The sequence below is a fragment of the Fusarium vanettenii genome, assembly GCF_000151355.1.
Source record: "Fusarium vanettenii 77-13-4 chromosome 6 genomic scaffold NECHAsca_20_chr6_4_0, whole genome shotgun sequence".
NCBI lineage: Eukaryota > Fungi > Ascomycota > Sordariomycetes > Hypocreales > Nectriaceae > Fusarium > Fusarium vanettenii.
The window spans coordinates 1,446,697-1,473,800 of record NW_003315865.1 but is presented as its reverse complement, the minus strand read 5'-3'; the positions used below and the strand labels follow the sequence as shown (position 1 = coordinate 1,473,800).

At 52.5% G+C, this 27,104-nt stretch overlaps 11 protein-coding genes across 11 annotated transcripts; 6 read left to right on the top strand and 5 right to left on the bottom strand.

Annotated features, from left to right (window-relative positions):
* Positions 1-161: 161 nt before the first annotated feature.
* NECHADRAFT_70385 (uncharacterized protein) lies at positions 162-1,697 on the bottom strand (the record flags this gene model as incomplete). The annotated part of the gene is made up of 2 exons (XM_003044806.1): positions 162-1,092; positions 1,144-1,697. 2 exons carry the CDS (start codon positions 1,695-1,697, stop codon positions 162-164), a joined length of 1,485 nt encoding a protein of 494 aa, XP_003044852.1.
* An 899-nt stretch (positions 1,698-2,596) lies between these two features.
* On the bottom strand, positions 2,597-3,983 carry NECHADRAFT_81831 (uncharacterized protein; the record flags this gene model as incomplete). Its single annotated transcript, XM_003044805.1, has 2 exons — positions 2,597-2,621; positions 2,884-3,983. 2 exons carry the CDS (start codon positions 3,981-3,983, stop codon positions 2,597-2,599), a joined length of 1,125 nt encoding a protein of 374 aa, XP_003044851.1.
* Positions 3,984-4,712: 729 nt separating this feature from the next.
* NECHADRAFT_81830 (uncharacterized protein) lies at positions 4,713-6,092 on the bottom strand (the record flags this gene model as incomplete). The annotated part of the gene is made up of 4 exons (XM_003044804.1): positions 4,713-5,222; positions 5,275-5,722; positions 5,769-5,896; positions 5,946-6,092. 4 exons carry the CDS (start codon positions 6,090-6,092, stop codon positions 4,713-4,715), a joined length of 1,233 nt encoding a protein of 410 aa, XP_003044850.1.
* Positions 6,093-7,326: 1,234 nt separating this feature from the next.
* On the bottom strand, positions 7,327-10,566 carry NECHADRAFT_100961 (uncharacterized protein; the record flags this gene model as incomplete). Its single annotated transcript, XM_003044803.1, has 2 exons — positions 7,327-10,467; positions 10,504-10,566. 2 exons carry the CDS (start codon positions 10,564-10,566, stop codon positions 7,327-7,329), a joined length of 3,204 nt encoding a protein of 1,067 aa, XP_003044849.1.
* Positions 10,567-11,099: 533 nt separating this feature from the next.
* NECHADRAFT_104802 (uncharacterized protein) lies at positions 11,100-13,009 on the top strand. Its single transcript, XM_003045208.1, has 3 exons — positions 11,100-11,455; positions 11,511-12,548; positions 12,601-13,009. The coding sequence occupies exons 1-3, from the start codon at positions 11,147-11,149 to the stop codon at positions 12,682-12,684; spliced, it is 1,431 nt and encodes a 476-aa protein (XP_003045254.1). The 5' UTR covers positions 11,100-11,146; the 3' UTR covers positions 12,685-13,009.
* A 217-nt stretch (positions 13,010-13,226) lies between these two features.
* NECHADRAFT_15666 (uncharacterized protein) lies at positions 13,227-14,339 on the bottom strand (the record flags this gene model as incomplete). The annotated part of the gene is made up of 1 exon (XM_003044802.1): positions 13,227-14,339. A coding segment is annotated over one exon (1,113 nt), but the record flags the coding sequence as incomplete, so codon positions are not given.
* Positions 14,340-15,243: 904 nt separating this feature from the next.
* Positions 15,244-17,217, top strand: NECHADRAFT_81826 (uncharacterized protein; the record flags this gene model as incomplete). Its single annotated transcript, XM_003045207.1, has 4 exons — positions 15,244-15,579; positions 15,633-15,848; positions 15,906-16,971; positions 17,174-17,217. 4 exons carry the CDS (start codon positions 15,244-15,246, stop codon positions 17,215-17,217), a joined length of 1,662 nt encoding a protein of 553 aa, XP_003045253.1.
* A 3,275-nt stretch (positions 17,218-20,492) lies between these two features.
* NECHADRAFT_81825 (uncharacterized protein) lies at positions 20,493-21,156 on the top strand (the record flags this gene model as incomplete). Its single annotated transcript, XM_003045206.1, has 2 exons — positions 20,493-20,908; positions 20,976-21,156. The coding sequence occupies 2 exons, from the start codon at positions 20,493-20,495 to the stop codon at positions 21,154-21,156; spliced, it is 597 nt and encodes a 198-aa protein (XP_003045252.1).
* A 735-nt stretch (positions 21,157-21,891) lies between these two features.
* Positions 21,892-22,956, top strand: NECHADRAFT_5894 (uncharacterized protein; the record flags this gene model as incomplete). Its single annotated transcript, XM_003045205.1, has 2 exons — positions 21,892-22,269; positions 22,324-22,956. Coding segments are annotated over 2 exons (1,011 nt in total), but the record flags the coding sequence as incomplete, so codon positions are not given.
* A 343-nt stretch (positions 22,957-23,299) lies between these two features.
* On the top strand, positions 23,300-24,181 carry NECHADRAFT_100957 (uncharacterized protein; the record flags this gene model as incomplete). The annotated part of the gene is made up of 3 exons (XM_003045204.1): positions 23,300-23,431; positions 23,500-24,021; positions 24,072-24,181. The coding sequence occupies 3 exons, from the start codon at positions 23,300-23,302 to the stop codon at positions 24,117-24,119; spliced, it is 702 nt and encodes a 233-aa protein (XP_003045250.1). The 3' UTR covers positions 24,120-24,181.
* A 756-nt stretch (positions 24,182-24,937) lies between these two features.
* NECHADRAFT_104801 (uncharacterized protein) lies at positions 24,938-26,818 on the top strand (the record flags this gene model as incomplete). The annotated part of the gene is made up of 1 exon (XM_003045203.1): positions 24,938-26,818. One exon carries the CDS (start codon positions 24,938-24,940, stop codon positions 26,594-26,596), a length of 1,659 nt encoding a protein of 552 aa, XP_003045249.1. The 3' UTR covers positions 26,597-26,818.
* Between the last annotated feature and the right edge of the window lie 286 nt (positions 26,819-27,104).

The window sequence follows — 27,104 nt, the reverse complement described above, 5'->3', positions numbered from 1 at the left end:
ACAAAAACAAGTACTATATGGAGTATCCTGTAAGCCCGAACAATCCTCTTACAACGCTGATGTAATTCCCGGCTCTTAACCCAGCTGTTTACCCATCGCTTAACCCTCAACCCAATCTTGTCCCATTTGCTCCTGCTCCCATGCTGATGAAGCTCTATAGTCTACTGCTTTCGCGTCGAAATAAAGTACGATCCTCCCGCATTAGTCCAGCTCACATAACCCTCGGGGTATGTGCATTCCTCCACATCAAGAATCCTGCTACCGACGTCGTTGATGTTGTGGTTGTTGTTCTTTTCCGCGACAAACGATTTGAGCGACACAATCTTAGCGCCCGGCTTCAGATCAAGGAACATCCTAGTAAGGTCGTCGTTGAGACTCGAGGTGAAAGCCTTGTTGTTCACCAGGATCACATCAGCACGCCTCAAGGCCTCGAGGATGTGCTGGTTGTGGCGGAAATCACCACGTTCCAGGTGCGCTTTGCCTGGCTTGATACCCCAGAGAGTGCATCGAGCGTCAAACTCCTTCTTCTGAGCCTCGCCAAGATTGCATGCGTTCTCCATCATCTCACAGCCCCAGCTTTCACAACCAATCTCCAGGGCTGCCTGCAAAACCACGTTTCCTACGCCCGAACCCAAGTCCACAAAGACTTGTCCCGATGTCATCTGGGTCTGTTCCACGAGGATCTTGGAGATGAAGGGATGAAGGAGCTCGCCATAGACATAGTCGGTTCCGTTCTCGTATTTGGAGAGAAGTTCGACTTTGGGCGCCACGGTCCGGTCATAGATTTGGTCGAGGATGAATGCCACGAGGTGCTGGGGGAGCTCGTGCATGTTGTCGAGATTCTTGGAAATCACACCGTCCTCGACCAGAGCTAGGAGCTTCTCGTTGTACTCGCGCAGAGCCGTCTTGAAACCCATGAGGTCCTGTATGTTGCGATTGGATGCCTTCTCCAATCGACGGATAATGCCTCCGTTGGGGTTTGTGAAGGGCTCGGCCTCGTCGTCGGTCAGATATGTCTCGGCTACATGTCGAACTACCTTAATGCTAGCCTCGACTGCATCAATCTTGTCCTTGCCCCAGACGAGCTCATATCTGTAGATAGTGTTAGCAACTTTCCAAGTCCAACTCAACATGGGCACTCACTTCTCGCGTGGTTGTAGGCTGGGATACTGCAGCTCGATGGCAACGTCCTCCTTTTGAGCGCCCATTACGGGCACACATTTGTGTTGGAGCGAGGCCACATCCACGGCATGAATGAAGCTCCTCCTGTCTAGCCGATCTTTAAAGGCCCGTACGCTCCGCAGCTTACGGTTAGTGTCGACGAAGCCGTCTTCGGTGCCCTTGCGCTGTCTCTTATTGCTGTCAAGGGTCATCCATCCGTCGTCCTCGCCATCGCTATCCTTGTCGAACTCGATCCGGTCACTGGCCGGCGATCGACGCGACACCGAGGAAGCCTTGCGCTTACGCTCCAACCGCTTCTCGTCGGATGATGAGGGATACGGCGAGTGACTAGCCTGGCGTGCAAGAGGCTTCGGAGAAGGTCGATGCGAGGACGAGGACCGGGAGGCTGAGCCGCTGAGGGCGGGCTTCGGCTTTGGCTTTGGCTTGGTGGCCGGCCGGTCGACGACGACCTTTTCGATCCGGATCTTGGGAGGATCGGCCTTGAACTTGTTATTTTTTCCACCAAAAAGACGCATCGTGAAGGTTCAGGAGGCCAGTGTTTGTAAGAAAGAGAGTATCGTGAGCGACAATGACGGAGTCAGGCTGGCCGGGTTGGGTCAGGGATGGAGGGGTTCGCGGTGGCGTGCGTGTCGCTCGGCAATGTCGCGCAGCGGGCGGGACCAGATTAAAAGTAGACGGGAGAGGGAGGATAAGTACAAATGAATGGATCGAAGGAGACGCGAAAAGAAAAAAAGGAATGTAGAGAAAAATAGGTCAAGTTTTTAATACAAGGAAGATACAAGAGTTATAGCGGGCGCGTTGGTTGGTTCGTGTCGTGACAGGTTCCCCTTCAGTATCGCATCGTGGCAGGTTGGTTAGTTAGTATGCAGAGTTCAAGTTGGAGGCGAAGTACGGAGTCGGAGTCGGCATCCATGCCATGGTTGCCTTTTGGCGCATGAAGCCTTACATCAGCCGGGGGGGCAGGCATGGAGGGCCTCTGGGGGTCGGCCGGGCAGGTGCGACCCAGTGGAGTGGAGGCCGGCCCCAGCAGCTCAGCACCAGGCAGGAGTGGCAGGTCGCTTCTGGTAGGTCGCGCCTGCCACTAAAGCCCGGCAGGTAAAATGCCCTGTAAGCCGTGTCTGCCAGTACGAGCAAGGCGACTGGTCCAGGCGTTGAAAGTGGGGTGCACGGCACATTAGCACGTTGGGCACGTGGGGGCTTTCCCCTTCAGCCGCAGGTCGGGTGCCTGCTTGGATAACTTCCGGATGCAACATAACTCGTCTACCCTACGTGCATTGCTTGAAGCTGCAATTTCTTGTCAGCGTTACTTATCAGGGCCTTTGGATTATAAGGTTTACTTGTGTTTATGCTTGTTTAAAATATAGCGCGTTTTCACAAAATATAGTAAGCGGAAGCAATAGCAAGCAAGCACTGCTCAAACACGGCAGGTGTATCGAAATCTTTGTTGATGTTTTCAGCCACCAACTTCTATTAGTCTAATAGTAAAAGTCCACCTCCCCGAACCTTCAATTGCAAGAACAATTTGGAAAATAATCTGAACATCCTGTTGGCTCATAGGCCCCTAGACCATCGCACAATTCAGCTGCGATGCAATGATCACGTCCGACGCCGCGGCCCTCTGCCTCATGAGCACGAGAAAACCGGGTTGAGCTAACACCAGATTAGGTTCCGCTTTCCAAGAGATCTCTTTGAGAAACTCACCGGAACTTGATCAGGGTATTGCCGGTGCAAATGTCAACGACAAAATGTATGCCCCCAACGTCACCGTGGCCGAGCCGGCTGTTCATTGCCATGTGAGAGGGGGAGACCTCGACGGGAATACGAATGCTAGCTATTCGCAGCTCGTACTTTGCTGGGCAGGCATCGCTGTCGGCCTGTTGAGTGTGCCCACACTCTTCGCATTCAAGAATGTCTGGATTCTTGCCGCCCAAGATCATGATGGGTGAGGTATGACCGCATGTGAGGACGTCTTGTTCCCATTGCTCTCTTCTCTCTTGTACCCACTTGGTGACCGCGGCATCGCACTCTTCAGGGACAAGACTCATATGTTCAACCGGCATGAGTTTCTCGTCATCTTCGGGACATAGGGTGCACCTCAAATGCTCATCCCTGGGTCCAACCTCACATATGGGTGTATGAGCCGTCGTAAACGAGATTCGATTATGCTCCTGATCTAGTCGAAGCTTGGCCTGCTCAATCTGCCGCGAAAGATCCCCCATAAATTCGTTCAACGTCTTGAGATCCCAAGTGTCTTCATCGATTGGAAGGCCGAATGGTGAAAAGTCCGGTGAATCCCTGCAGCCAAATGACGTCTCAAACATCTTTTCGAGGGCACTTTCAACCCCTGGCTTGCGTCGCTCGTACCATTTCTCCGAAAGCTGGAGGAAGTGGTACTCACAGAGGGTTGCGTTGCGGTTGTGAGGATACGCTAGGTAAAACTCCAGCATGTCCTCCGACTCATCGGCTTCCCATTGACTCATAAAGGTATCCTGGCCGAATGATTTGATAGTGGACTGTTCATCCTCCTTGAAGTCCAGGGTGTCATCACTATTGGACCACTGGGAGGTTTCTGGGGGAGATGCGACTAGTGGCTTTCGCTTTGACTTGATCTTCTTTGTGGGCTTCTGATCTTGAGCCTCTGAGCTGGATCTCTTCCTGGACTTTAGAGTAGATGTTGTGGTGTTTGACTCCAGACCGGGCGAGTTGGGCTCCGAACACGGCGAGCTGGACTCAGAAATGGGTGACGTGAGAGTAGTGGGAGATTCCTCAGCCTCCTGTTTTCTGGATTGTGTACGGGCCATCTTGCGAATGTTTGATGATTGTTGATGATTGATTAAAGGTTCCAGTTTAACAGAGTCTTTTGGGCATGTTCTGTTCCTTTTGTATCTGGTATACGTCCCCACGTCTGAGAGATGAACCTTTGTTTGTCGAACTCAAGTAGGCTTTGTTTCGAGTTACTAGAATGAGGTGGTCCCATCGAAAGACGAGATACTGAAATAGCCTTGTACACTTGAACAAAGGTTAACAAGGCCTCGATGGGAAGGGGTGCTGACTTGAACTGGGGGGCTTTTTTCTCAACTGTTTTTGAACCTGTTCTCACGGCTTGCAACATTGAATCAGGTCTGAAGTGAATGGAATTGGTGAGTGACTTCTTTTTCGGCATAGACAGGAAATGACTGTCTGTACTTAATTCTATTTGGTGTTGCGTTTTCAAGTGAATAACTACACTTCTATACCCTGAATGTGTGTACCAAGAAGCCACCCTATCGACAGCAACACAGCGCATCCCTGAGCTACCACCGGCAGCTATGCAGTGAGCATGTTTCCAAAATATACAGACCCCTCCGTATGTCTACCATTTGTATCCCGTATATATTTCCGTCATAATCATAATTGTACGTGTTTAGTAGGAAAAATGTAGTCTTTGAAAGTATGGGCTAGAAAAGAAAGAAAAATGTCTGAAGTGAACAAAGAAGACAAGAAATAGCAGTGCTGCTAGAGCCGCCTTGATGTGCGTGCTCGAGAATGAATCATGGCTTCTCCGCTCTCGGCAGCGAATCTGACCAGCTGACTGCGTAGTTGCCGCTCCTTGTGCTCGCCCTTCGATCATGGGGTTCGGTCTCTTCTAGAACTGAGACCTCGATATGAAGCTGGATGTGAGGTGCCGGGTCTTCCTTTGTTGTCGTATGAGCTTGTTCCTTGCTGGTGGTAGGTTGTAGGTCGACTTCAGGAAGGTTGATGTCGTCAATGATTGTGACCTCACTCTCGTTGTTGCGTGTCGGATTGATGGATATTGGGCGAGATGACCGTCGGCTCTTTCGCCTCCATGAATCGAGGGATGTGATGTTGGAGAATCTCGACTCTCCTCTTGAGCTGGATGGATTTCGAGATATGCTTAGAGAAGAGCTGACTCGAGCCACCAACGGAACGATCCATTTCTTGAGCTGTGGGAAGAGCATGGGCAAGTTTGTCACCAGAACTGCGACAAAGGTCTCGCGGACTGCCCAGGAACCAGCCAGCTGGGCTCCGTTCACGGGATCCTGAAAGATATTAGATAATCGAAAATCTTGTAGAAAGGCTTTTTAGACTTACCGAAACGAGTAGAACCACACGAAGAATGGCAGCCATGGTGACGAACAAACCACAGCTAAACAGTGATATAAGCCAGACCTTCTGAAACCACGGCATAGCCGCCTTCCATAGCATAGGCATGGGGATCATGATCAAGTAAAGATCCGTGGCGACATTGAATGAGAGGTACGTCCAGACAAGATTCGGCGAGATGGCTGGGTGACAGTAAATTCCTGGATCAGGGTAGATCTGCCACCAGCGATAGAATGGGTGGCAGCTTAGTAGGAGGTTGAGCTGAACCACGACGAAGGTAACGATGATGAGAGCAAAGCCAACCAGAATTCGGGTTCGGTAGCCTTCGAGATCCTTTGTTAGGCGGTAGTAAAAGGTGCACATTGCCCCCTTGAGAATCCACAGGAGGAACGAGTACGTCGACCACCCGGCGAGCTGGATTTTAGAGCCCAGAACTCTGTCCAAATTAGTATCAACATTGCATTCGAGTTTCTTGAACTCACCGAAGTTGGTACTCAGTATCATCTGGCTGCAAGGCCGCCCGCTGGGCATCTGTCATGGAGTTGTTCGCCATTCCCTTGGCAATGTTGCCAACAGAGTATGCCAAGCCAGTTTCTACTGAGTAGACGACCTGTCTGTGTTAGTGAATCACACAATATTTTAAGTTGCTCAAAACTCACTGCCGCAAGAAGAACTAGGTAATCATCTGCCCAAAGATTCTTGAAGCCGACGGTACTGATTCGCACATACGACCTCAAACCAGTGATCAACAATGCAAGAGCGAGGAGAGTGAAAGCTTCAATGTTAAAGGCCCTAAGCGCGGCCATTGCGGCGGCCGCCTTCTCATCTTGGGACGCAGAGGAGTCCATCTGGGGCCAGCTTGAGCACCAGAAAAAAATATTGACAGAAGAACGATCCCAGAGAACTGGCCTCTCAAGGATGCTCGACTATATATGAGCAAGTCAGATCGTAAACCATGTGAAGATCCCCCTCTGATCTTGTTTCACTTTACAATGGTCCTCTTCCCGGCCCAGTAACTAGTCGTCTTTCTCCATGTTACAAGACCCTTATTCCTCCCTTGACAAGAGATAGCCTCATCTAGCGACGGGGGCAACTGCCGTGGCCGAGTCAAGGGAGATCCGTCCGACGATCGCCCCGGATTATTAACCCGAACGAGAAGGGCCCCGAAGTAACGGATCCTGTTTCGCGGCAGGTTGAAAAAGAAACGTTAGTTCTGGTGGACTTTGCCGGCCGAGACTTGGGACGGACGGGCGCTTGTGGTAGTCCAACTCCATAGCGCGGCCGTTCAAAAGGCAAGAATGACATCCTTGTGTTTGAAGGGATATCTAACTTTGCTGTAATAAATGATATGTCAAGTTGAAAACTCGTTATCTTGTTAGTTTTGAATGGGAATGACTTTTGATGAGCTAGGAGCATCGTCCAGCTTTTACAAAGGGTCCAGGCCAATAAGAGAACAAAGACTTCATAAGACACTGAAACCCTCGGTAACTAGAGCTGCAGTAGTAATGAATCCCAAGTCCCTGGAAGAAGGGTTAAAACACCACTAAACTGATAGACACACGCGGCAGACCGGGTACCGTTCCTAACTCCAAGACTGTCTCACCTGACGTCAAGGTGTGCTACCCTATGATTGGCCAGCGGCTCCAAGACTCTGGTTCAGACCTGTCAGATATCGAACTTTCCCGGGAGATGGAACTGGGGACTGTGATTCTCACGGACTGTTGATCGTCAAGAAGTGGTCTGATGAATTTCCCCTGTGATGATGGAGATGGGCAATGATTTACTCCTGATGTGGTGGAGGCAGCGGTCCATCTTTCAACCGGAAAACTCAGCAATATTAAGGTCCAGTAGTAATATGCAATTTTCATCAAGTTACATCAAGTGTTTCTCTTTCCCACCCAGAGTGATTTAATCGGACTATTGTGTGCGTAGTCCTATGCTCGTGTGTTACCCTGTATAGCACGTCAAATCTAGGTACTCATACAATCAACAAACAAACGCTTTTATTCATTGCCTCCTGATGCTTCATTTATCATGGTTCTACCTCTTCAGTGTCTTTTGCTTCTCAGCATCTGTAGCAACATTCCTTCCCTCCACAAGCAATCCCTTCTTCCTCCTCACACCGTCCATATATCGCTTGGCCACGTTCTCCTTATCAGCCAACTCACCAAGATCCTCAAGATCATCCTCAGTGAAGGGCACCCAGAAGGGGTCCTCGTCTAGGATCTCGAAGCCCGCAAAGATGAGCTGAGGCTGTGCGGCGCCACTGGTACGCTTGCGCATCTCATCTGCGAAACCGAAACTCTCGGCGACAGGGAGTAGGGCTTGGATGGTAAAGAAAGGTGTGCCCTCCTTCATGATCTCAGCGTTGACGCGGCCGCGACGACGAGTCAGCACGTCGTAGACACGACCGAGGACTTCAGTCGAGGCTTGAATCTCGACACTGTACATAGCGAGCATGAGACGGGAGGACCAGTCAAGGAAGCCAGAACGCAAGGCGGACTGGAAAGTTTTGATGATCTCGCCTGTAAGACGACCCAGCTTGTCTCGAGGTGAAATATCGTCTTCAGCAAGGTTGAGTGTGACCTCCTCGACAAAGACAGCCACGCCTTGAAGCGGCTCATTACAAAGAGGACCTTGAGCGGCAGCAAGCTGGAAGGCGTAGGAGATCTTGTCGGCCAGATGACTAGGGTGAAGGGATTCTCCAGCACGAGGAGCGGTATCTGTGGTGTTCTCAGTCGCGAAAGCCTTGGAGAAGATACCATCTGCAGTGGCATCGATGAGGAAGTTTGGTCCGGTTCGTCGAGGTCCAAAGGCCACGATCTTATCAATGAGGTCCTTCCAGTTCTCCCTGCCCTTGCCGCTCTCAAGCTTCTCCTTAAGCTGCTTCTTGAAATCCTCCACGGACAGGGTGTTTCCGGCAGCGACGACGGTATCTGCGGCGATCTCTTCGCCCTCAGACTCCTCATCCACCCTGGCCTTGTGGTCATGCAGCCGCTTGATGGCGTCCGCGTTCTTGAGCAGAAATTCTGTCACATCTGCTGGAACTGGCTGTACCCGGAGTGAGATAGTGACTTGTTTTGAGCTGGTAGTAGCAACAACAGCACCGCGACCGAGCTCCTTGTTCGCAGGGGGTCGCATCTCCTCGGCCCTGACGATGGTCTCGCGATAGGGAACAAGGGGGGCTCCTGGTTGGATATCGCAAAGAGCGAATCTCTCCTTGAGATCCGTCAAGCATCGCTCGAGATGAAGTTCGCCAGCAGTCAGCAAGACATGCTCACCACTTGCAAGGAGCTCATACTCGGCACACGGGTCACTCTGCACCAGAAGCTCGAGACCGTGGATCATCTTGTCGAGATCGGCGGGGTTCACAGGCTCCAAAGCAACACGGACAATAGGCTTGCCCACCATGCTTACACCCGCAAGGTTGACAGCGCCTTCTAGGCGACTGCACAGAGTTCCTGACTTCAGAATCTTGCCCTCAAGACCGCCGATGCCAAACACACAGCCAGCAGGGACCGACTCAAGAGCCTCCAAGTTCCTGCCCATGAGCATGTAAAGGGCGGTGACAGTAACTTCTTGAGGCTCGGGGGCAGCATGTGGCTCAGCAGGCGACCACTTGGGAGGGATGACATAGAGCTTGTCGCCAACCGAGAGGGTTCCAGAGTAGATACGGGCAAATCCAATGAGATGCTCGGGATCGACCTTCTTCTCCTCCAACTCAGGGGCGTAATCATCGAGGTTGATCGTATCAAGAGCGGTTGCCATGCTGTCAACGCCATTCTCGCCAGCTGCGGCCTGAGCCCTCGCAGCTTCAGCTCTCTTCTTGCGGGCGAGATCTCGTGCCTCTTCGCCGCTCATTTGTACTCCGGTTCGTCGCTTGTTCTCGGGTAGCTCGCTCTCGGGAACGGACACCATCTTGCTGACATAGGCGACGACGGGATCAGACTTTTCGTGCTTGAATGAAACCATGGCGTCCTTGATGGATTTATCAATGTGCTCCGAGCCAGGGGATTCCTCGAGTAGTTCGGGTAGTCGCTCAGCTTGTGCGGCGGCAGGAGACGGTAAGGATTCGATGACGGATACCAACAGCGCCGTTGATAGTGGTAGCCAAGACGCAAACACAGTTGTCATCAGAAGTCTCTGGTCCCGAGACTTGAGCATATGAGGTGTGAGCTTGATGTTAAGGGACCTTGTGACCTTCTCCAGCAGTTCTCGATCGCCAGTGCCGTTGTCACCGCCCACAGTTGCTTGATAGACAGTCCATACTGGCTCAAGTACCAACTGAACGAAAAGGGGCTTCAGATTTCTTCCCTTGAGATGCTTGGGGCCCAAAATCTTCTTCGTCTTGGGATCCAAGTAAAAGTTGCCCCATAGAACCTTTTCCATGACGCCTCGCTTGATACCGAGCTTCTTTTCGTACATGCTGGCGAATTGTCTGCAGGTAAACGCCCAACCGTCGATGGCGCTGCTGAAGATAACGTTATTCTTCTCTGGGGCAAAGTAAATGTCTTCGTCGTCTCTCTCCTCGAATTGGATATCTCCGGTGTCGCTGACTTGGTCCGCAAGAGCCGATTCCTTGGCGGCTGTCGCTGCGTTCACTCGCTCCTCCACCTTCTCTCTCCAGTTGAGATCTTCTTCCATTCGTTCGCCCTGGAAGAAGCTTCCAAGAACAGCATTTACTTGCTCAAGAAGCTTGCTTAGGTGAATGTATGCTTCTCCGGGAGTCATCTTGAGTTCTGTCACTAGTCGATCAATCTTGTTGATGACGAGCAGGGGCTTGAGCTTCTCGATCCATGTCTGACGAAGTACAGTGACTGTTTGACTGCAGACTCCCTCGACGGCATCCACAAGTACAACGGCGCCGTCACACAATCTTGAAGCTGTTGAGACTTCAGAACTGAAGTCGATATGACCTGGAGAGTCGATCAAGTTGACCAGATACTCCTTGTCTTCGGGCTCAGCGTCAGGGGCTGTTTTCCGACGCATGGCGAAATAAAGAGAAATAGCAGAGGACTCCATGGTGATTCCTCTTGTTTGCTCATCGGGTCTGGAGTCTAAGTAGCGGATTTTGCCCGCCAATTTTGGTGAGATGATACCATTTGTGGCGAGCAGAGCATCGGTAAGTGAAGTCTTGCCATGATCAACATGGGCCAGGATACAAATCTGCAATCTCATTAACTTGAGAACGGCCACAGTTTGGCAAATTTAGCTCACATTTCGGATATCACTGGACTGCCTTTGCAGGCTAGCCAGCTTTTCTGGAGTAACGACAGGCATGATTGTGGCGATTCCTCTGAGAAACGACTCGTAGAATGGAAATCTGTTTAGCCAAAGGTGCAAGTTTCAGAGACTGAGTTGCCTGAGGCAATGGAACCGGGCCTTCAGATTTTATACCCAACGGTTCAGAAACTGTAAATCAACCTTGATGTGGAGGCGCAGATATGGAGGTATGTTGCCTGCTTCTTGCTCATTGGTAGTGTGACTAATCCACGAATCTAGCCTTTCCTACTCACGCGAGAGTCAGCAAAACAAGGCCCTGTCATGCTCTTTCTAGGAAATATCTGCAAAGTGACTGAGAATGACTCATATCTGCAAATAGAGACATCACCAAGTCGCTGAGTTACTGCCCCGCCTCCCCGATAGAGGTGCCTGTGACGCAGTTAACCGGTACAGAGCACAGTGTCAAGTCACGTGCAGCTGCGCCACATCGCACAGCTCAAGCCACAACGCCCTACAACTCAAGCAAAAGCCCTAAAATCACGAAAACTCGCGAGGCCTTTGGAGGGGCGTAAAATTTCTACCCCTCACCACGACGAGCGACCCGACACGACGCGGAACCCACGTCCGATCGCACACGATGGCTACCTACCAGAACGGCGTGGCTCCGGCCCGCGCCATCGATGACGATAGCGATGTCGAGGAGGAAGCCCTGGTGGCCGAGTACAAGGAGCACGTCCAGTACGAGGATGGTGATGACCTCAGCCGCACCACCTCTCTGAACCTGGCCCAGCAGACCGACGATATCCAGGCCCGCCTCGTCCAGGCCGCTCAACCTCTCGACTTCCAGGCCCCTCTCGAGACAAAATTCCAGAGCTACGATGCGTACTGCAGTCTGTTCCACTACATCCTGAACTCGGATGGTCCCGTTGACCTCGAGCCTCCTTCGGTTGGTGGCCCAAAAAAATTTATCCCGGATTGACTGGGACTAACAGAGCTCATAGTACTACTGGGCTTGGGATGTTATCGATGAGTTCATCTACCAGTTCAACTCTTTCTCGTCGTACCGCATGCGAATTGCCCGGCAAACATCCAACGAGGAGGAGCGCCAGGCTCTCCGCGAGAACCCCAACACCTGGGGCTGCTACAGCGTCCTCAACGTTCTCTACTCCCTGATCCAGCGATCTCAGATCACCGACCAGTTGGCTGCCATGAAGCGCAACGAGGACCCCATGGCTGTTGCCGGCGACTACGGTTCCAAGAACCTGTACCGAATGCTCGGCTACTTCTCCATCATCGGTCTCCTCCGGGTCCACACTCTTCTGGGAGACTTTAGCCTGGCTCTCAAGACCCTCGATGACATCGAGCTCAACAAGAAGGCCATGTTCGCCCGTGTTATGGCCGCCCACTTCACCACCTACTACTATGTGGGTTTCTCCTACATGATGCAGCACCGCTACGCCGATGCCATCCGCATGTTCAGCCACATCCTGGTCTATGTGTCGCGAACCAAGAACTTCCAGAAGAGCGCCCAGTACGACTCTATCACCAAGAAGAACGAGCAGATGTACGCCCTCATTGCCATCTGCGTCGCTTTCCAGCCCACCCGCCTGGACGACACCATCCACAGCGCTCTCCGTGAGAAGTACGGTGACCAGCTTCTGAAGCTCCAGCGTGGTGGCCCCGAGTCCCTCCCCATCTTCGAGGAGCTCTTCCGCACCGCCTGCCCCAAGTTCATCTCCCCCGTTCCTCCGGACTTTGAGAACCCCGAGGCCAACATCGACCCCGTTGAGCACCACCTCGCTGTCTTTATGGACGAGGTCAAGACCAACATGTGGAGCCCCACCATCAAGTCTTACCTCCGACTCTACACCACCATGGACCTTAACAAGCTCGCTGGTTTCCTCGAGGTGAAGCCCGAGGAGCTGCGATCATGGCTCCTGGTTACCAAGCAGCGCACCAAGCAGCTGCGATGGCAGGACCAGGGTCTGCTCGAGGGTGAGCTCGTCAACGTCAGCGACCTTGACTATGCTCTCCAGGGCGTGAGTACTCCGAAAATTCAAGTTTACTGAACAAGCACTGACAAGTTTACAGGACCTGATTCACATCTCGGAGGCCAAGGTTGGACGCAAGCTCGTGGACTGGTACCTCCGAAACCTGTCCCGCACCTACAACTGAGGTGCTTCAGAGGAATCTGGAAAGCCTCATTTTTCAATATCCTGGGGCCTTCGATTCAAGCCCGACGGTGCTTAGCACTCTTCGGCTGAAAGCCCCCAAAGGTCATGACCAGGACAACACTTGGGGTTTATGCAGGCCGACTTGTTAGGTAGGCTGCATGGCATGGCAACGGCGTCTCGGAGTTGGTGATGCTCGTGCAAAAGCTTGAGAATTTCTCGAGTTGGCTATATGTGTGGCAGAGATATGGTACATCCTCGTAGAGGCATGGGAGCCTATGACAAAGGGCAATGAAGAGTAAAAGGAATCAAAAAGTCGTTTAATCCAGCATCATGATCCTGCTCCAGGGTTTGCGTACTTGGTATTAGAGGGTTCTCGGGCATGTTCTTCTGAGCCTTTAGACACAGAGGCTGTTGAGTCGGTGGAGGATCTGACCGAGTTAGTAGGAAGCTCTTAGGCGTCTTAGATACTCTCACCTTTTCAATATACCTCACACCTACACGAATCCCGTCTTTGTCTTGAAACTCTTGCTGATCTCCAAAGTTGTTGCCTGGATCTAAGCAAGTGAGGCAGGTCTCTACTATCTCGGAATATCGGGTACCCATGCATTCTCGGAGTTCGGTTTGAGCCAACTTGACAAAACGGTCTTTTACCGAAGTCAAGAGGAAAGCCGCTGCTTCATCATGGGAGGCATCGGAAGATACACCGATTATGGGTGACAGAGTTTTGTTCTCTCCAGCTTCGTAGTTGACAAAGCTTTGCCACAAGCCAATCTCTAGTAGACAAACGCCGAGGCTGTATATGTCGTGCTGCATGAGGAACCCCTCCTTGAGGACTATACCTTGCCGCGAAGGGTGCCGATACAGATTTCTTTCCAAGGCATCATCGCCGCGACGTCGTGTCCTTCCATCCTCTTGTCGAAAATCTTCAAAACCGAGGAGGAAAACCGACGCACCATCCTTTCCTTCAGTGTCAAAGTCAAGGATAGTCTCGGGACGAATGTTTTTGTGGACAAAGCTGAAGACGTGGATATAACTGACAGACTTGGCTAACTCCTGGGCGATCGAGAACCTTCGAGATAATGTGCTGGGCTTGCTGCCCTGCAATAAGCGCTGTCGAAGACTCTGAGCGCTCGGTAGGCCAGGCGGCATGCGGGATACTATCGTGAACTTCCCGAGGTTTGGGCCTAGTTTCTCTGCGACGAATCCTTTGCAACAAAGGAGACCGAATGTCTGCGGCTCATTGTGCTGAAGCCGACGAGCTAGGTTTCGGATGTTCTTTTCCATTTCCTGGTAAGAAGCCAAGTCGAGAGTACCGAGCTCGTCCAGGATGTAGGTGGTGATCCTCCCAGGTCTTTCGCTCTTGGCAATCTTTAAGTCGGAGAAGGGAATGCAGGATATGTCCATCTTATAGAGGTTCTTGGCAGGAAGCGACAATCCAGATGATGTCTGACTAAGAGTTTCAAGTGAGACTTCTCTCAGATCCTTTTGGATAGCAGAGACTGAGGGGATAGCCTCTGTGACCTTTGACGTTGTTGTAAGAGCTTTGCTCATCTCACGACTATGCATCCTCATAAGCAGAAACCACGACGGATCTGACATTTGCTGCCAAGAGTTGAGAGCATCAATAGCTTCATCGAGTTTCTCCTTTTTCAGCGCATACTTGAAGGGTCGAGGAACAAAGACGATTCTCTTCCCATTGCGATCATTGACAGTCTGTTGCTGAAGCATTCCCCGCAGAGTGTGAGTTGCGCCGTCGAGCTTGATAGACAACATTCGTAAAGTCCTTCCTTGTAGGCTTTGGTGGACCTCGTCCATCAGGTGGCTGATGGACTTGAGAAAGTCGAGCTGGGTGAAGCATCTGTGCCAGCCAATCTCTATCTTGAGGGCTCTCTCTTCAAGCTCGGGCTCAGCTCCTTTGAAGGCCGTGCGTATCTTTCGTACCTCTCTTCCATACCTATTTCACAGTCAGACCTACCGACCTAGCCATAGGTTGCTTCGAAGGATTGGGAATGCTCTTACTTGATACACAAGTCTACCGCACCGACGACCGCAAATGCTAACCCGGCTGCCTCCATGTGAGATGGTTTTTCGCAAAAGACAATGCATCGATCTGACCAAGAGTGGTGACTTAACTGGGAGTCTTTTCAACCCACATCCTCTGCCAAGACCCTCCCAAATCAGGCTGTGCCAACAACCCAATTCAGCTGAACAGCCCGACCTTCTCATTGGACCAAGATATTTACTACCCCCCAGAAGTTGCATATTGGCGTTTAGGTATCTCGCCTTGGTGGCAGTGCATGGCTGAACACCAGGCTGAATGCTCAATACCGTTGACGTGGGCGTTTCCCCTCAATCTAGAGACTGCTGAGATTCTTCATGCGGCCTTCGGGATTGCCATTTCTTGTCCAATTCTCAGTCCGAGTCAACTCCGGCCATTGTCCCACCATAGTTCCTTGCCTAATCCTGAGCTTGGTTAGATCATAGCAATTGTCTCACCACGGCCCAACCCTCGTCCTTGCCGCCCTGAGTGGTGATAGAGACGAGCTGAAATATAATCGACATGGCTACTCTCCAAGGAATTTCCCTCCAAGACCTCCCAGTACTGGTCCAAGACTCGCACCTCGAGGCAACCTTCCACCCATCCGCCGCCATCCCCACTGAGACGACGCACATGACATACTGGAGAAGACGGGGACCTCAACAGGAGAGATGGGTTCGTCAGAAGATGCTCGGCCGTGGGGGCTTCGGCATCGTTTGGCTGGAGGAGCGAGAGCCAAAGAGTCACACATCCTACAACTCCCGGGCGGTGAAGCAGTTGGACCTTGAAAAGCTTCGATCGAAAAAGAGTGATTATGTGAAAGAGCTGGAGGCCTTGGCCAAGTTCTCCCAGGCAAAGGTCAGATATTCCTCGCCTAGTGTCGCCATGTACAGTGTCACTGACCTCCATAGTATTCCGAGTTCTTTATCAAGTCCTACGGATGGTTTCAGAGTCCCTCTGCACTGTTCCTGACCATGGAATACTGTGAACTGGGAGATTTGAAGGACCATGTCGAAATGTATGGCAAACTCCCGGAGGATCAAGTGCAGGACATTGGATGCCAAGTTCTTCAAGGGCTACGGTTTATGCATCAGAACAACTTTGCACACCGAGACTTGAAGCCGGCGGTAAGAACCTCCTTTAAGATTACTATGACCTTTCTGATAGATATTCTTTTTGTCTAGAACATACTAATCAAGGACAAACCCCCGCATGGTGACTGGTACGTCAAAATCTGTGACTTCGGGCTCAGCAAACGGATCGGTATCGACATTGCTACCACAACGGTCAAGGGGACACCTGGTTTCATGCCTCCCGAGTTAATACATGGAATTGGAGATGATCCCGAGCGCGTTGATCATTTCCCGGCTGACATGTGGTGTTTTGGCGAGACCATCTTCTACCTGCTCACTCACAAACGGGCGTTTGGTGGCGATCTCATACTCCTCAAGTACTGGAAAGGCGGGCCATTCCCCAAGGCGCCTCTGTTGCATGTTTCAGCCAGCGCCGCCGCCATCAGCTTTGTTCAGCAGCTCATGGCTAGCGCTCCGACAAAGAGGCTTACCGCTGAGATGGCTGCTCAACATGAGTTGATGAAGACAGAGCCTCTCCAGAAGGTGGACCAGGAGATAGGAGAAACCTCCAATATCAAAGGGGACTCATCGTCGTCTGCTGTGGATGAACAAGCATCTGGTCGATGGACTACCTTGGATTCGCTTCAGCAAAGCGTCCAGCTTCCTTCAGGCTCGAGGAGCACAATAATAGCACCTAACCAGAAACCTAGGGATGCTGGAAGGATCGACATTTCAACTGCTGAAAGCTGGCAATCGCACCGCCATAAACAAATGTCAAATTCGCTCGAAGCAGATACTCAAACTCAAAGCATGCGTGAAGAAGATTCGAGGAGGACATTGGAGCCCCAGTTGCCTAACGGAACGGCTCGCCTCGAGCATCAATACCTCGGCGTAAACCCTCCTCAGACTCAGCGCCGAGTCGTATCCCCTCCTCGAACTCGGCCCCGAGCCGTATCCCCTCCTCAGCTTCAGCGCCGAGCCGTATCCCCTCCTCGAACTCGGCTCCGAGCCGTGTACCCTCCTCAGCTTCAGCGCCGAGTCGTATCCCCTCCTCGAACTCGGCTCCGAGCCGTGTACCCTCCTCAGGGTCAACGCCGAGTTCAAGGCGCCACTGAGCAGGCTGCTCACGTGGCTGGGAAAAGACAACGAGAGGCGGGCAACTCCCACGGGCTTGACAGTGAGCCGAAGAAAGAGAGAAATGCCAAACTAAATATAAGAGACTGGTTGCGAAACATAGGATCCTCGAAACGGTCACAGAAACGATCTCCTTCTCCAGCACGTTCTCTAGCACGTTCAAGATATTCGTCAAGCCATTATTCTGATCCAGATACTTCTGATTTTTGGACGGTATCAGATACTGAAGTCTCCTATGTAAATAGTTGACGAGAGAGGCCATAGAAGGCACGAAACAAGATCACGTTGAAAGTGGCGTTGTCCGCAACACCCCCAAAACCCTCAAGCTGCACTTTTTGACGATGGAAATCCGGGAAAGAAAGGGTTGATTAGGCCTGACGAGTTCATTGTATTCCCCTCAGCCAAGTTTAGTCAGACCCGTACTGTAGAGTTGTCATCATTGGTGGTAGGAAAGCACTGAGATTTCCGGTCTGCTCGGATACCTTCCAATCGGGGAGACACGTGAAGAGCAACTCAAGTGCCGACAGGGACGACAACTCCACAGCCGGGAACCTGGATTTGGGGCTGAACCTGATGGCTGGGCCAAGCCGGCGGTGTCGGAATTACCGGGGTAGGATTCCGGAGCCGCGTTTAGTCCGCCTCGGAACGGGAATGTGCAGAGTTGACACACAATGGAGTCGTGGAGTTGACAGCTCAAACAACCAGAAGCCTTCATGTGCGGCCACCAAGAGGATTGACTGGTTCAGATAGGCCCTGCTTCAAGGGGTATCATGGCGGACCGGGTATGACCTGTGTGATGCGGTGAGCAAAGAGTCTGTGGCAACTTTTCTCTGAATGGGCTGAATGTCTCTCGCTTGTGCTTCCTTGCATGGGCTCACACTCTCTTTCGCCTGATGGTTGCTCGCTCGCCCGGGAAGCTGTCAGACAAGAGTCACCGGCATCGATCCCATCTCATCTGCGGAGGCTCTGTTCTCAGTCGACACACCATGCTGGATCTAGCCGCAACCCCGCTAGCTCATCTTGCTAAGCCAAGCTAACTGCAACCCCCCGCCACGGGCGTCCGCGCCGCGATGCCCAAGTGCAGCCACCAGCTGGTGATATGATCCACCCGGGGCGGCGGGAGTCGCAGGCTTGTTTTTTCCCAGCTCCCAGGTGCTGGGTGTGAGGTGTTCGTCATCCAACGAGTGCCGAGCCCATCTAGCGCCGGCTTGGCTTTCTCTTTCTTGGACATTAGAGTAACACTCGGGCCATGAGTGCCGGAGCCAAGATTGGAGAGAGCGGAGCGGATTTTGCACCCAAAAGTTGGTTGGGATAGAATATGATTTCCAACCATGGCTGCCCAAAAACAAGGTGGCATTAGTGAGGGGGATAGCGGTCCTCACCAAGGGCCGCTTATTAAGTGGATATTCCGGCAAGCAGCCCTACTCGTTGGTTGCCGGCTGTTAGAGCCAAAGAGTTTCCATGTGATCTAATGGATCCCCAGGGATGTTGGTGTTGATAGGGTTCGTCGTATTTGACTGCAGCACAAATAGTGTGTGAGTGGGCTAATGTTTCTTTTGCCAACTACCGTCAGTGTGCTGTGTGCGCTATGCGTGCGTGTGCCTGGTGTGCCCTTCATTTCCTCGTTACTCAACTCGAGGGAGGGCTGGACGGGCGGCCTCTTGTTCCCTCTGTTCCCCCTTTGTGACTCTTACTCTCGCTTCTGTCGTTATCTCCAAGAGATTTTGAGAGATACCCTACTTGCAGTTCGTAGAATCCAGCCAATGACTCCCCGCAGCGAGCCCATGCCTCTCGCGTGCCAAATCTTCCCGTGTCTTGGCCTGCATCGCATCGCCGTTGTCCCCCGTTGCCACACAACCTACAGTATGTACCTACGGATACTCATTACCCAGTGAGCTACTATCCCTGAGGATTGAGCAACAAGGGATGGGATAAGCACGTCGTATGGATGATAAACGGTTTGCTCTGACGGGCCGGGACTACGTCAAGCGTTTGCACTTTTCACAGCCACCACATCTGCATCGCCAACCTTGATCGCACCTCGACCCTGCTTCTGCATGTCCTTTACTACGTAGGTTGCGTTCAACTCGGTGAAATTCCGCCGCTGCTACCGCCTCAACCTAGGTTTCAAAAAGTGCACGAACCGCACAACTCTTGCAACGCTTGAAAATGGAAATTCAGTACCTGCTCGCAGTCTCTAGCCTCACCCTCCTTTTCCCTTGTAAACGCCCTGCTGCTACGTGGATCAAGGCCCGATCCGTTCGGCGCCAGCACCTTTGGGGGTGGGTAGAAGGGGGGGATAGGTATCTCCGCCTCTCCTCCTTCACCCTCCCTCACGCGCCGCCTCTCTTATTGCGACAGCAGATCCCCATGCCATGATTCAATTTGCCTGCCTAAGGAACACACAAAAAAAAAAAAAAAGGACCATGGACGGATTAGACTAAAAAAGAACTCCGCAAACGAAATCTAAACCTTCCCTCCCCTTTTTCTTCTCTCCCGTCCCCTTGACCTGTTGTGGTAAAAAGGCGACGTCCGAAAACGTGGTTTCTCCATTCCTTGCCTGACTATAACCTTACGTCTAACAAAATCTGGGCTGACCTAGGCCTTGGCCGTGGCTTCACCTCTCGTCACCTTGACCACCGACCTACCGAAACAATTACACAAGCACACCTACACGCCGCACACCGTCTCTTGCTCATCTCACACTCGCACAAGGATCTTTAAACCACTTTCCGTTATATCCATAGCAAGCAACCCCAATCCTGGTTGTGTTGTGGTTTCGTCACTCTCTCTTCTCTCTCCTGCCGCCACCATCACCTGCTTGCACTTGCAGCTTCCCTCGGAAAGCTCCAGGATCGACCTCACCACCGCCCGCTCGCCGACTTTGAATTACTCGCGTCTGACCAGCACTTTTTCGTCTACTCACCGCTGTCGTTTTCTATCGATTGATAAAGCGACGCACAGTCCTCTTTCTGTCTCTCGCATCTTTTCGCTCCTGCTTTTCCCGTCAAATCGAATCTGCGCCCGCTGCTTGCTCTCTTTTGCTTGTGCCCGCATCGCAACCCGCGTCCGGAAGCTTCTCACTATCTATCCACTTTCAAACAGCTTCATTCAACGTCATAGCTAAACTCGACTTCGCCCCCTTCGCCTATCGCGCTAGGAAACCTGTCTCCATCATCTGCGCCTCCTTGCGCGTCTCGTGATTTGGTCTTCCCCAGGCCAAGCCAAGCTTGCCTATCAGCCTCTCGGTCTTGGCAGCAGTCGCATCCATCTTGGCAGCTCGGGAAGGAGGTTACTTGGGTCTTTGTCGAAGCCGATCTCAAGTCGCGAGCTTTCCTTCCGTTTCCATCCATCAAGGGAGGATTCTGTCGATTGTTTCGCTTGCAACCTGTTTGTCCTGATCATCGTCCGTTATCCATCCACCTAGTTTGGCATCACACAGCTGCATCCTTACAGCACTCTTGCTTGAACCAAACATTGGTGGAAACACCAAGCTAAAGCCAAACACGGCTCTTCCCCTTCCACAGCGCTCGCTTCATCCTCAGATTCGACACGGTGGACGACATGGCGACAGCCTCTACCGTCCCACCTGTGCCCGTCAAACGCTCCGATTCCGACATATCTCCCAAGACGACTGTACCTCGGAGCGATTCGGAGACAAGAGGCCCCAAGGCTGACTATTTCTCTTGCGACTCCAACACTGTCGATGGATCCAATACTAGTGTGAGGGCCAGCGACGGCGACGACGGGTCGTCAGGTCACAAATCGAGCGTCTCCTTCGCTGCCGACCCGCCGTCAGTTCGCAGCGCAAGCCTCGAGAGCAACGATAATGCAGGAAAACCAACCGGATCATTGATTAGCAGGCACTCATCCATCAGCTCTGTCACATTCCGTTCGCCAAAAAATCCTACACTGCCACAAGGAAAGCCTCAAAAGATGGGCAACGAGCGTATCCGTGTCAGTTCTCCTGCTCCAGCTAGGTAAGTTGCATCGTATAATTTCCTTGTTACCTCCCTTGTCTCGTCAATTTCCTTGGCCATATGAAAGTCCTGCCTGTGGGTTTGTTACCTGGTCGAAACGATTCCCTGTCGCCGAGTCAAACTTGAAAACCTCCTCGATCGAGCCTCCCGTTATCCAAAACCCATGTTTTCACATGCGAACCATGGTCCGAATACGGTTCCATGTGGCGTGTCCACAAAAGCTCGTTGCTTTCAGACATGATCTTTAATGCCATCTGGTCGATCACTTTCGAGACCCTGTTCGAAAAAGCATTTCATGTCTGATCTCGGTCGTGGTCTCACTTCGCCACGTTGCGAACCGAAGTTGTTCAAGATCTCGGGTGAAGCGACATTCCTGGGAACCGAAGGGCATGCCGGCAATGCTGGCGAGATGATGCTATGCAACGAGACAGTTGAGACAGCTGGCTCAGCATTGGACACCCCACATCAGCATTCGGCAACCATCCCTAATGCGACTGTAGCCGAGATCGCTACAGTGATGACGATTGGCTTCAAGGATGCGATTACTGGTTGTCCGAGGTTGAACTTCCAACATGGTAGAGATGCCGACCTCTGTGGGACCTCGCAATTGCTGGCATGGTCCAGTTCGCTGGCAACAACCTTGTCCCCACAGCATCACTACCTATTCATTACCCCGCCGCTTGCGACAAGCCTTGTCGTGGGGATGACCAAAAGACTCTTCTCTTCTTGGAAGCTAGTCACTTGGTCTGGGCTGTCAGGCCATCCATCCTTCGTCACAGCCACCCTGAACGCAGCGAGCCCGCAAATTCCCGCAGGCTTTTTGGGCTTTCATCGGCGTCATACCCAAACTCTCTCTGCATTCCTCCCCCAATTCTGTTGTTGCTTGCCCGTATTTCTTACATCTATTTACCACCGTCCTTCCCACGTTCTGTGATATCTTCACATTCATCACAATGGCGACGCTAACCGCGACCCCGCCCGACAGGTTCCGGAACCACATCTCCTTCGACAACGTCCCAACCGGCGAGCCGACCAAGAATAATGCCATCTCGCTGACACTCAATGTTCGACATCGAGGATACCAAGCGCGACGAAGGTCACGCACCTTTATGGTTGGCGTCGACGAGCACCCCTACTCCGACTATGCGTTGCAGTGGCTGCTTGACGAGCTGGTTGACGACGGGGACGACGTCGTGTGTGTGAGAGTAATTGAGAAGGACACTCGCAGCATCGAAAAGTCCTACCAGGAGGAGGCCGAGTCGATTCTGAAAGGTGTTGTGAAGCGGAATGGCTCTAACAGGGCTATCAACATCATTCTTGAATACGCCGTCGGCAAACTGCATACAACTTTCCAAACATTGGTATGGTAGTCCTGTTTAGAATGATCCTACTGAAAGCTAATAGCCACGTTTTAGATCCAGATGTATCAACCTGCTATGCTCATTGTCGGAACTAGAGGCCGCACGCTGGGCGGCTTTCAAGGTCTGATCAACACACACAACTCTTTCTCCAAGTATTGCCTCCAATACTCGCCCGTGCCCGTTGTCGTCGTTCGACCAACGGATAAGCGCCTTAAGAAGAAGTCGAAACGTGCCAACGATTCAACTCGCCAGACATATGTGGGCATGCTGGCCGCAACAGCTGGTAAGCATGAGGCGGATAGCGAAGCTAGCAGCACATATGAGCTGGAGGTCTCCAACACACCCGACGAGGAGGCCCATCAGGTTGCGCGAGCTCTGGGCCTTCCTGCATCGTTTGACCCAACGATCAAGCCCATCAACCCTACTCAACTCTTGAATACTCGACCTGCCGGCCCGGCGAGCATCAATACTCTCGATGAAGCCCCAGAAGATCAACGAGTTGTCAAGGATCCTGCCACCGCAGGCGCCGAGAGCGACGACGACGACGACGACGATGGAGACTTCGAGGTCATGTCAGGACAGCAGATCTTGGACAGGCAGAAGCTCGAGCAGCTCCATAAGATGGAGGTGGGCGAGGCTGCCGCTCTAAAGATGAAGGTGGAGGACGATGATGACGATGATGATGATACCCCTACGCGCCAGAAGAGCACATCATAGAAGATGGAAGAGAGCCGATCGACAGGCAACAAAGAGAATTGGAAGGGCACGTGTGCAAGAGACCTCGGGGAACTAGGATATGACTTGCTCAAGAGGAAGTATGTGTCTGGATCAGCCAATGAAGCCCCTCCTCGAAGATCCAGTTCTCCTCTCGCTCGGCTTAGGAAAAAACAGCTTGCCCCTTCTACTCCCTGCGGTAGCAACGAGCACGGCGTGATGGACTCTGAAGTGTCAGACCTGGAGGCTGTGCATCTCGGGCGGTGTCCTCACCGGATAAATCAAACCCAAAGAGAAGGCGAATGTGGACTACATCATGTCTATCCTCATCTGTGTTGGATGCGTACTCTTGATGGCGGGTCTTCTGATATGGCTGGTTCCGAATCACGCACAGTCACGGCTTAAGGGAAGCTGGAGTCATCTGCGGAATCAAAGGAGGCGGACCAAGGTCTGAAGCGCATGGCTCATGCCGACGAAGGAGGGGGTCACAACTCGGATGCTGGCGACGGAGGCGAGACCCACGGTTCCTCGAACATCGAGGATATGAACCCAGCTCGTGTTAGTGAGGATGATGATTCTCCTGCAGAGCAAGAACCCGTGAGGGATGGCGATGGGGCGGACACGTCTAGTTCATCGTCAGACAACGAGGATAAAGCGCCGCCAGAAGGCCAGAGTCAGGGAAAAGGATCGTCAAGCGATAAGGAGCAAGGACATGAAGCATCCAACACCGAGGATCAAGAGCAAGAACCGTCAAACGAGCGGAACATGGACGCGGAACAGGGCTCCCTACCTGTTGTCAACATGACTGAAGGAATCCCACCAACTGAGGAGATTCAGCCAATTCCAGAGATCCAACCGGTTCAGGAGATCCAACCGGTCAAGGAGGTTAACACGATATCAACGGTCGACCAGCCCAAAAAGGCTCTGGCGGATGATGAAACTCCAGAGGATGAGGGGTCATTTTCATGGAAGCTGTGGAGATGCTGGGAAGGCGCACTGGACTGCTGCTGCGCGACATGTCTAGTGGACCCTGAGTGTGTAAGAGACGTGTTTAACGTTGAGACTCCTGAGCTACTTTGCGTGTCAAGGTGGCTGGATCGGATTTATCAATAGGTTTCGTCGTCAATAGCAAGTAGAAGCAGTGATATGAAACTGCGTAGCGATTTTGAGTTTATGCAATACTCTTGGAAACATTGAATGGCGTGAGCAGTGTGTCCAACTGGTTGCAAGTGGAATTGACTTTAATAAAGAGTTGAGACGTGTGGTGCCATGAATTGAAGGGAGGAATTCGAGGAGATGTGGTTGGCGGCGATGGCGACCAATGGCAGCAGCTGTAGCCACTGAAACCTCACGAAGCCAGGGGGTGAAGCCCCTTGTCTTGAGGCGCACGTCAGCGATGCAGAAGAGCGCGGCATCAGCGCAGGAGGCATGATTCAGCGGGGCAAATGAAACAAAATCAGCAACTTGTGAAGGGAGAGAGGCCCCTGCTTGTCCCTGACCCGAGCCGAACCATGTGCGAGCATGTCATTCCGGCCTGGGCATGACAGGACAGGGCAGGGGCAGCCTGAGGCAGCGTCTGCCACTCGAGGTCTGGGCCATGTTCGAATGAGGAAGAGAGGGAGACGACACCCACACGTCAGCAATTCACTATCATTCATTCCGTTTAGTCTGCGTGCGCCAATTCCATTTCCCCTCTATCAACGACATTTTCGACACCCCAAGGACGGGGACCAACATACACCTATCTCCATTGCGCTTCAAGTAACCCCTCGAAACGGCACTGCATCGACGTTGAAGGCGAGGCGCAAGTGACGTCGACGTTCCATCAGACTCTTATCTTTTTTGCGACAGCGAGCGTCAAGAGGGGTTCGCCCGACCTCTTCAAGTCCCGCGGCCTCGGTCGATAGGCCACGCACGATAAAGACGACGACACAAATACAACAACCGTTTAACTATGTGGCCTTTTACTCGCTGCGGCGAGGACGCCTGCGAAGCGCCTCCCCGACCGATAACCCTCGCCTCCTCTATCGCCGCCCTCCCTTTCTTCTTCGTATTCGTCTCCGTCACGATCCTCGTCGTCCGACACATTTTCCCTCGGCTTAGCGCCAGCTCCGAGTCCCGCGACGGAGAAGATCACGTACTGCCCTCGCACGCACCGGCTGCGCTGCGACAGGTACACGCCGAACATGGGGCAAAGAGTTGGAGGCGGCGAAGTGCGGCCTTGACGTTTGGTGTCACGGTTGGGTTGGCCGCTACACTAGGCGCGCTGATAATGGATGAGATCATCGAATTGATCAATGCTGATTCGAGAAATCTGGCGTTGAGGATCACGGTGCCAAGCCTGTTGTTCATGCTGGTTGTCTTGGTGCCCTGGTTGGAGGCTCGGTCTATCGTCTCGAGTGCTGGATGGAGTTTCCAGAGGACTGCCAAGGGCAGATTCCCTCGTCTTGCTTGGCTGTTGCAGCTGGCGCTGTTTATGGGATGGCTGTTTGCCTTCTGGTCTGTTGGCCAGGCTGTTCCTGAGGGCGCTATGCGCAAGACCTCGAGTTATGGAGACATGCCCTTGGGCGAGATATTGACTCGTGGGTGCCTGGAACGCATTGGAGTTGTCGGCATTTCGCTCATGGCTCTTTTGTCCGGTTTCGCTGCCGTTTCTTCGCCGTGGCACACCTTTGTGGACGCTACAACTCGTCGAAAGCGACCTGTCACCGAGGTTGACGTTGCGAGGAAGCAAGCCGGACTGGATGCCGCCAATGAGATGCTCCTCACGAAACAACACAGATTACAGTATCTGCAGCGCAAGGCAGCTAACGCCCCAGCTGCGCCAGTGGGCAAGGGTAGCGGTCTTGTTGGAAAGGTGATAGGCTCCCTGCGAGGCCCGACCAGCGAAGAGGCAGAGATGCGCACCCTGCGCCTGGAGATCGCTGGTTTGGAGACCATGGAGGCCAACCTTGCCTCGGGTCTTTCCCTGATCAAGAGCCATCATGCGGCGACTGTCCGCGCCTCTACGCCTGTGGGACGAGCCCTCTTGCTCCCTTCACAGCTATTCAGCCTGTACTGTCTGTACCGCATTGGCGCAACTACACTGACTACGATCCGTCGACTATATTCTCCTACGTCGAGCTTCGCCAACACCGACCCCATCAACCGCTTCCTCAGTATTCTCGCCCGCCACTGGGACCCTAAGTTGGACCAGCTTGCTTGGGCGCGTCTCATCAGCTTCGCCCTGAGCGGCGTGATTCTCCTCGCCAGCGCCAACAGTGTGGTTCAGACCTTTCACCTATTCGCCAAGTGGATGCCTGGCCTGCTCCGTCAAGCACAGGCGAATCTCGCACTTGTTGTGGGCCAGATTGCTGCGACATATGTCATCTCATCTGCTCTTTTGCTGCGCAGCCAGCTACCTTCTGCGCTGGGTTCGGCGGTTGGAAGCGTACTTAAGGGTGCACTGAGCCCTGCATTCGTGGACGGCTGGTTTGAAGGATGGTTCCTTATGGGCAGCCTGGTCACAGCCGTCGGTATCTGGGTCGGGAGGAAGCTTGGAGGTGACGAGGAGTGGGATGAGTATGGAATGGAAGAGATGGGCTCCAAGGAGATGGGCGCCAAGATGTCGTAGTCCCTTTCCCTTCGGTTGAAGCACTATGGTTTTTATACTTGAGACTTGTAATAAGCGGCTGATTGTGTATGATTGATTCACTTGGGGGGACTTTTTGGCGTTATTGGGGATGAGGAAGAATCTACGACAAGAGGACAGGCGTTTTACACATAGATACAGCCTGGGAATGGATACCTACTTGGAGAAGGGAATAGGCTGAGCGGTTTCTTGGAAAGGAAGAGGTGTACGAGGCAGTATATCTCTTTTGGTTTGACAATTTACAATGATTGATCTTACTGGAGTTTGTGGCTAAGACGTGTGAGTTGGGCAAGGGATGAGATGGATGTTGGTTGTATTGCCGCATTCCTTATTTTTGAAGCAACAGAGACATACAGACTTGGTGCCTACTTGTTTGCTTTTTCTATCGGACGGTCTCTCCTTTCGAGGTTGAAGATATTCGGGTGCTGATTGCGTGCCTGCCCGCATGCAACCAACCTGCATGCTGTACCGGGTACAATCAAGGCTTTAG

Excerpts from the sequence above, each read along its gene's own strand:
- NECHADRAFT_104802 (XM_003045208.1), top strand. The coding sequence starts at position 11,147 with ATGGCTACCTACCAGAACGGCGTGGCTCCGGCCCGCGCCATCGATGAC. Across the intron at positions 11,456-11,510 it reads TTGACCTCGAGCCTCCTTCG|TACTACTGGGCTTGGGATGT; the intron begins GTTGGTGGCCCA and ends CAGAGCTCATAG. Across the intron at positions 12,549-12,600 it reads TTGACTATGCTCTCCAGGGC|GACCTGATTCACATCTCGGA; the intron begins GTGAGTACTCCG and ends ACAAGTTTACAG.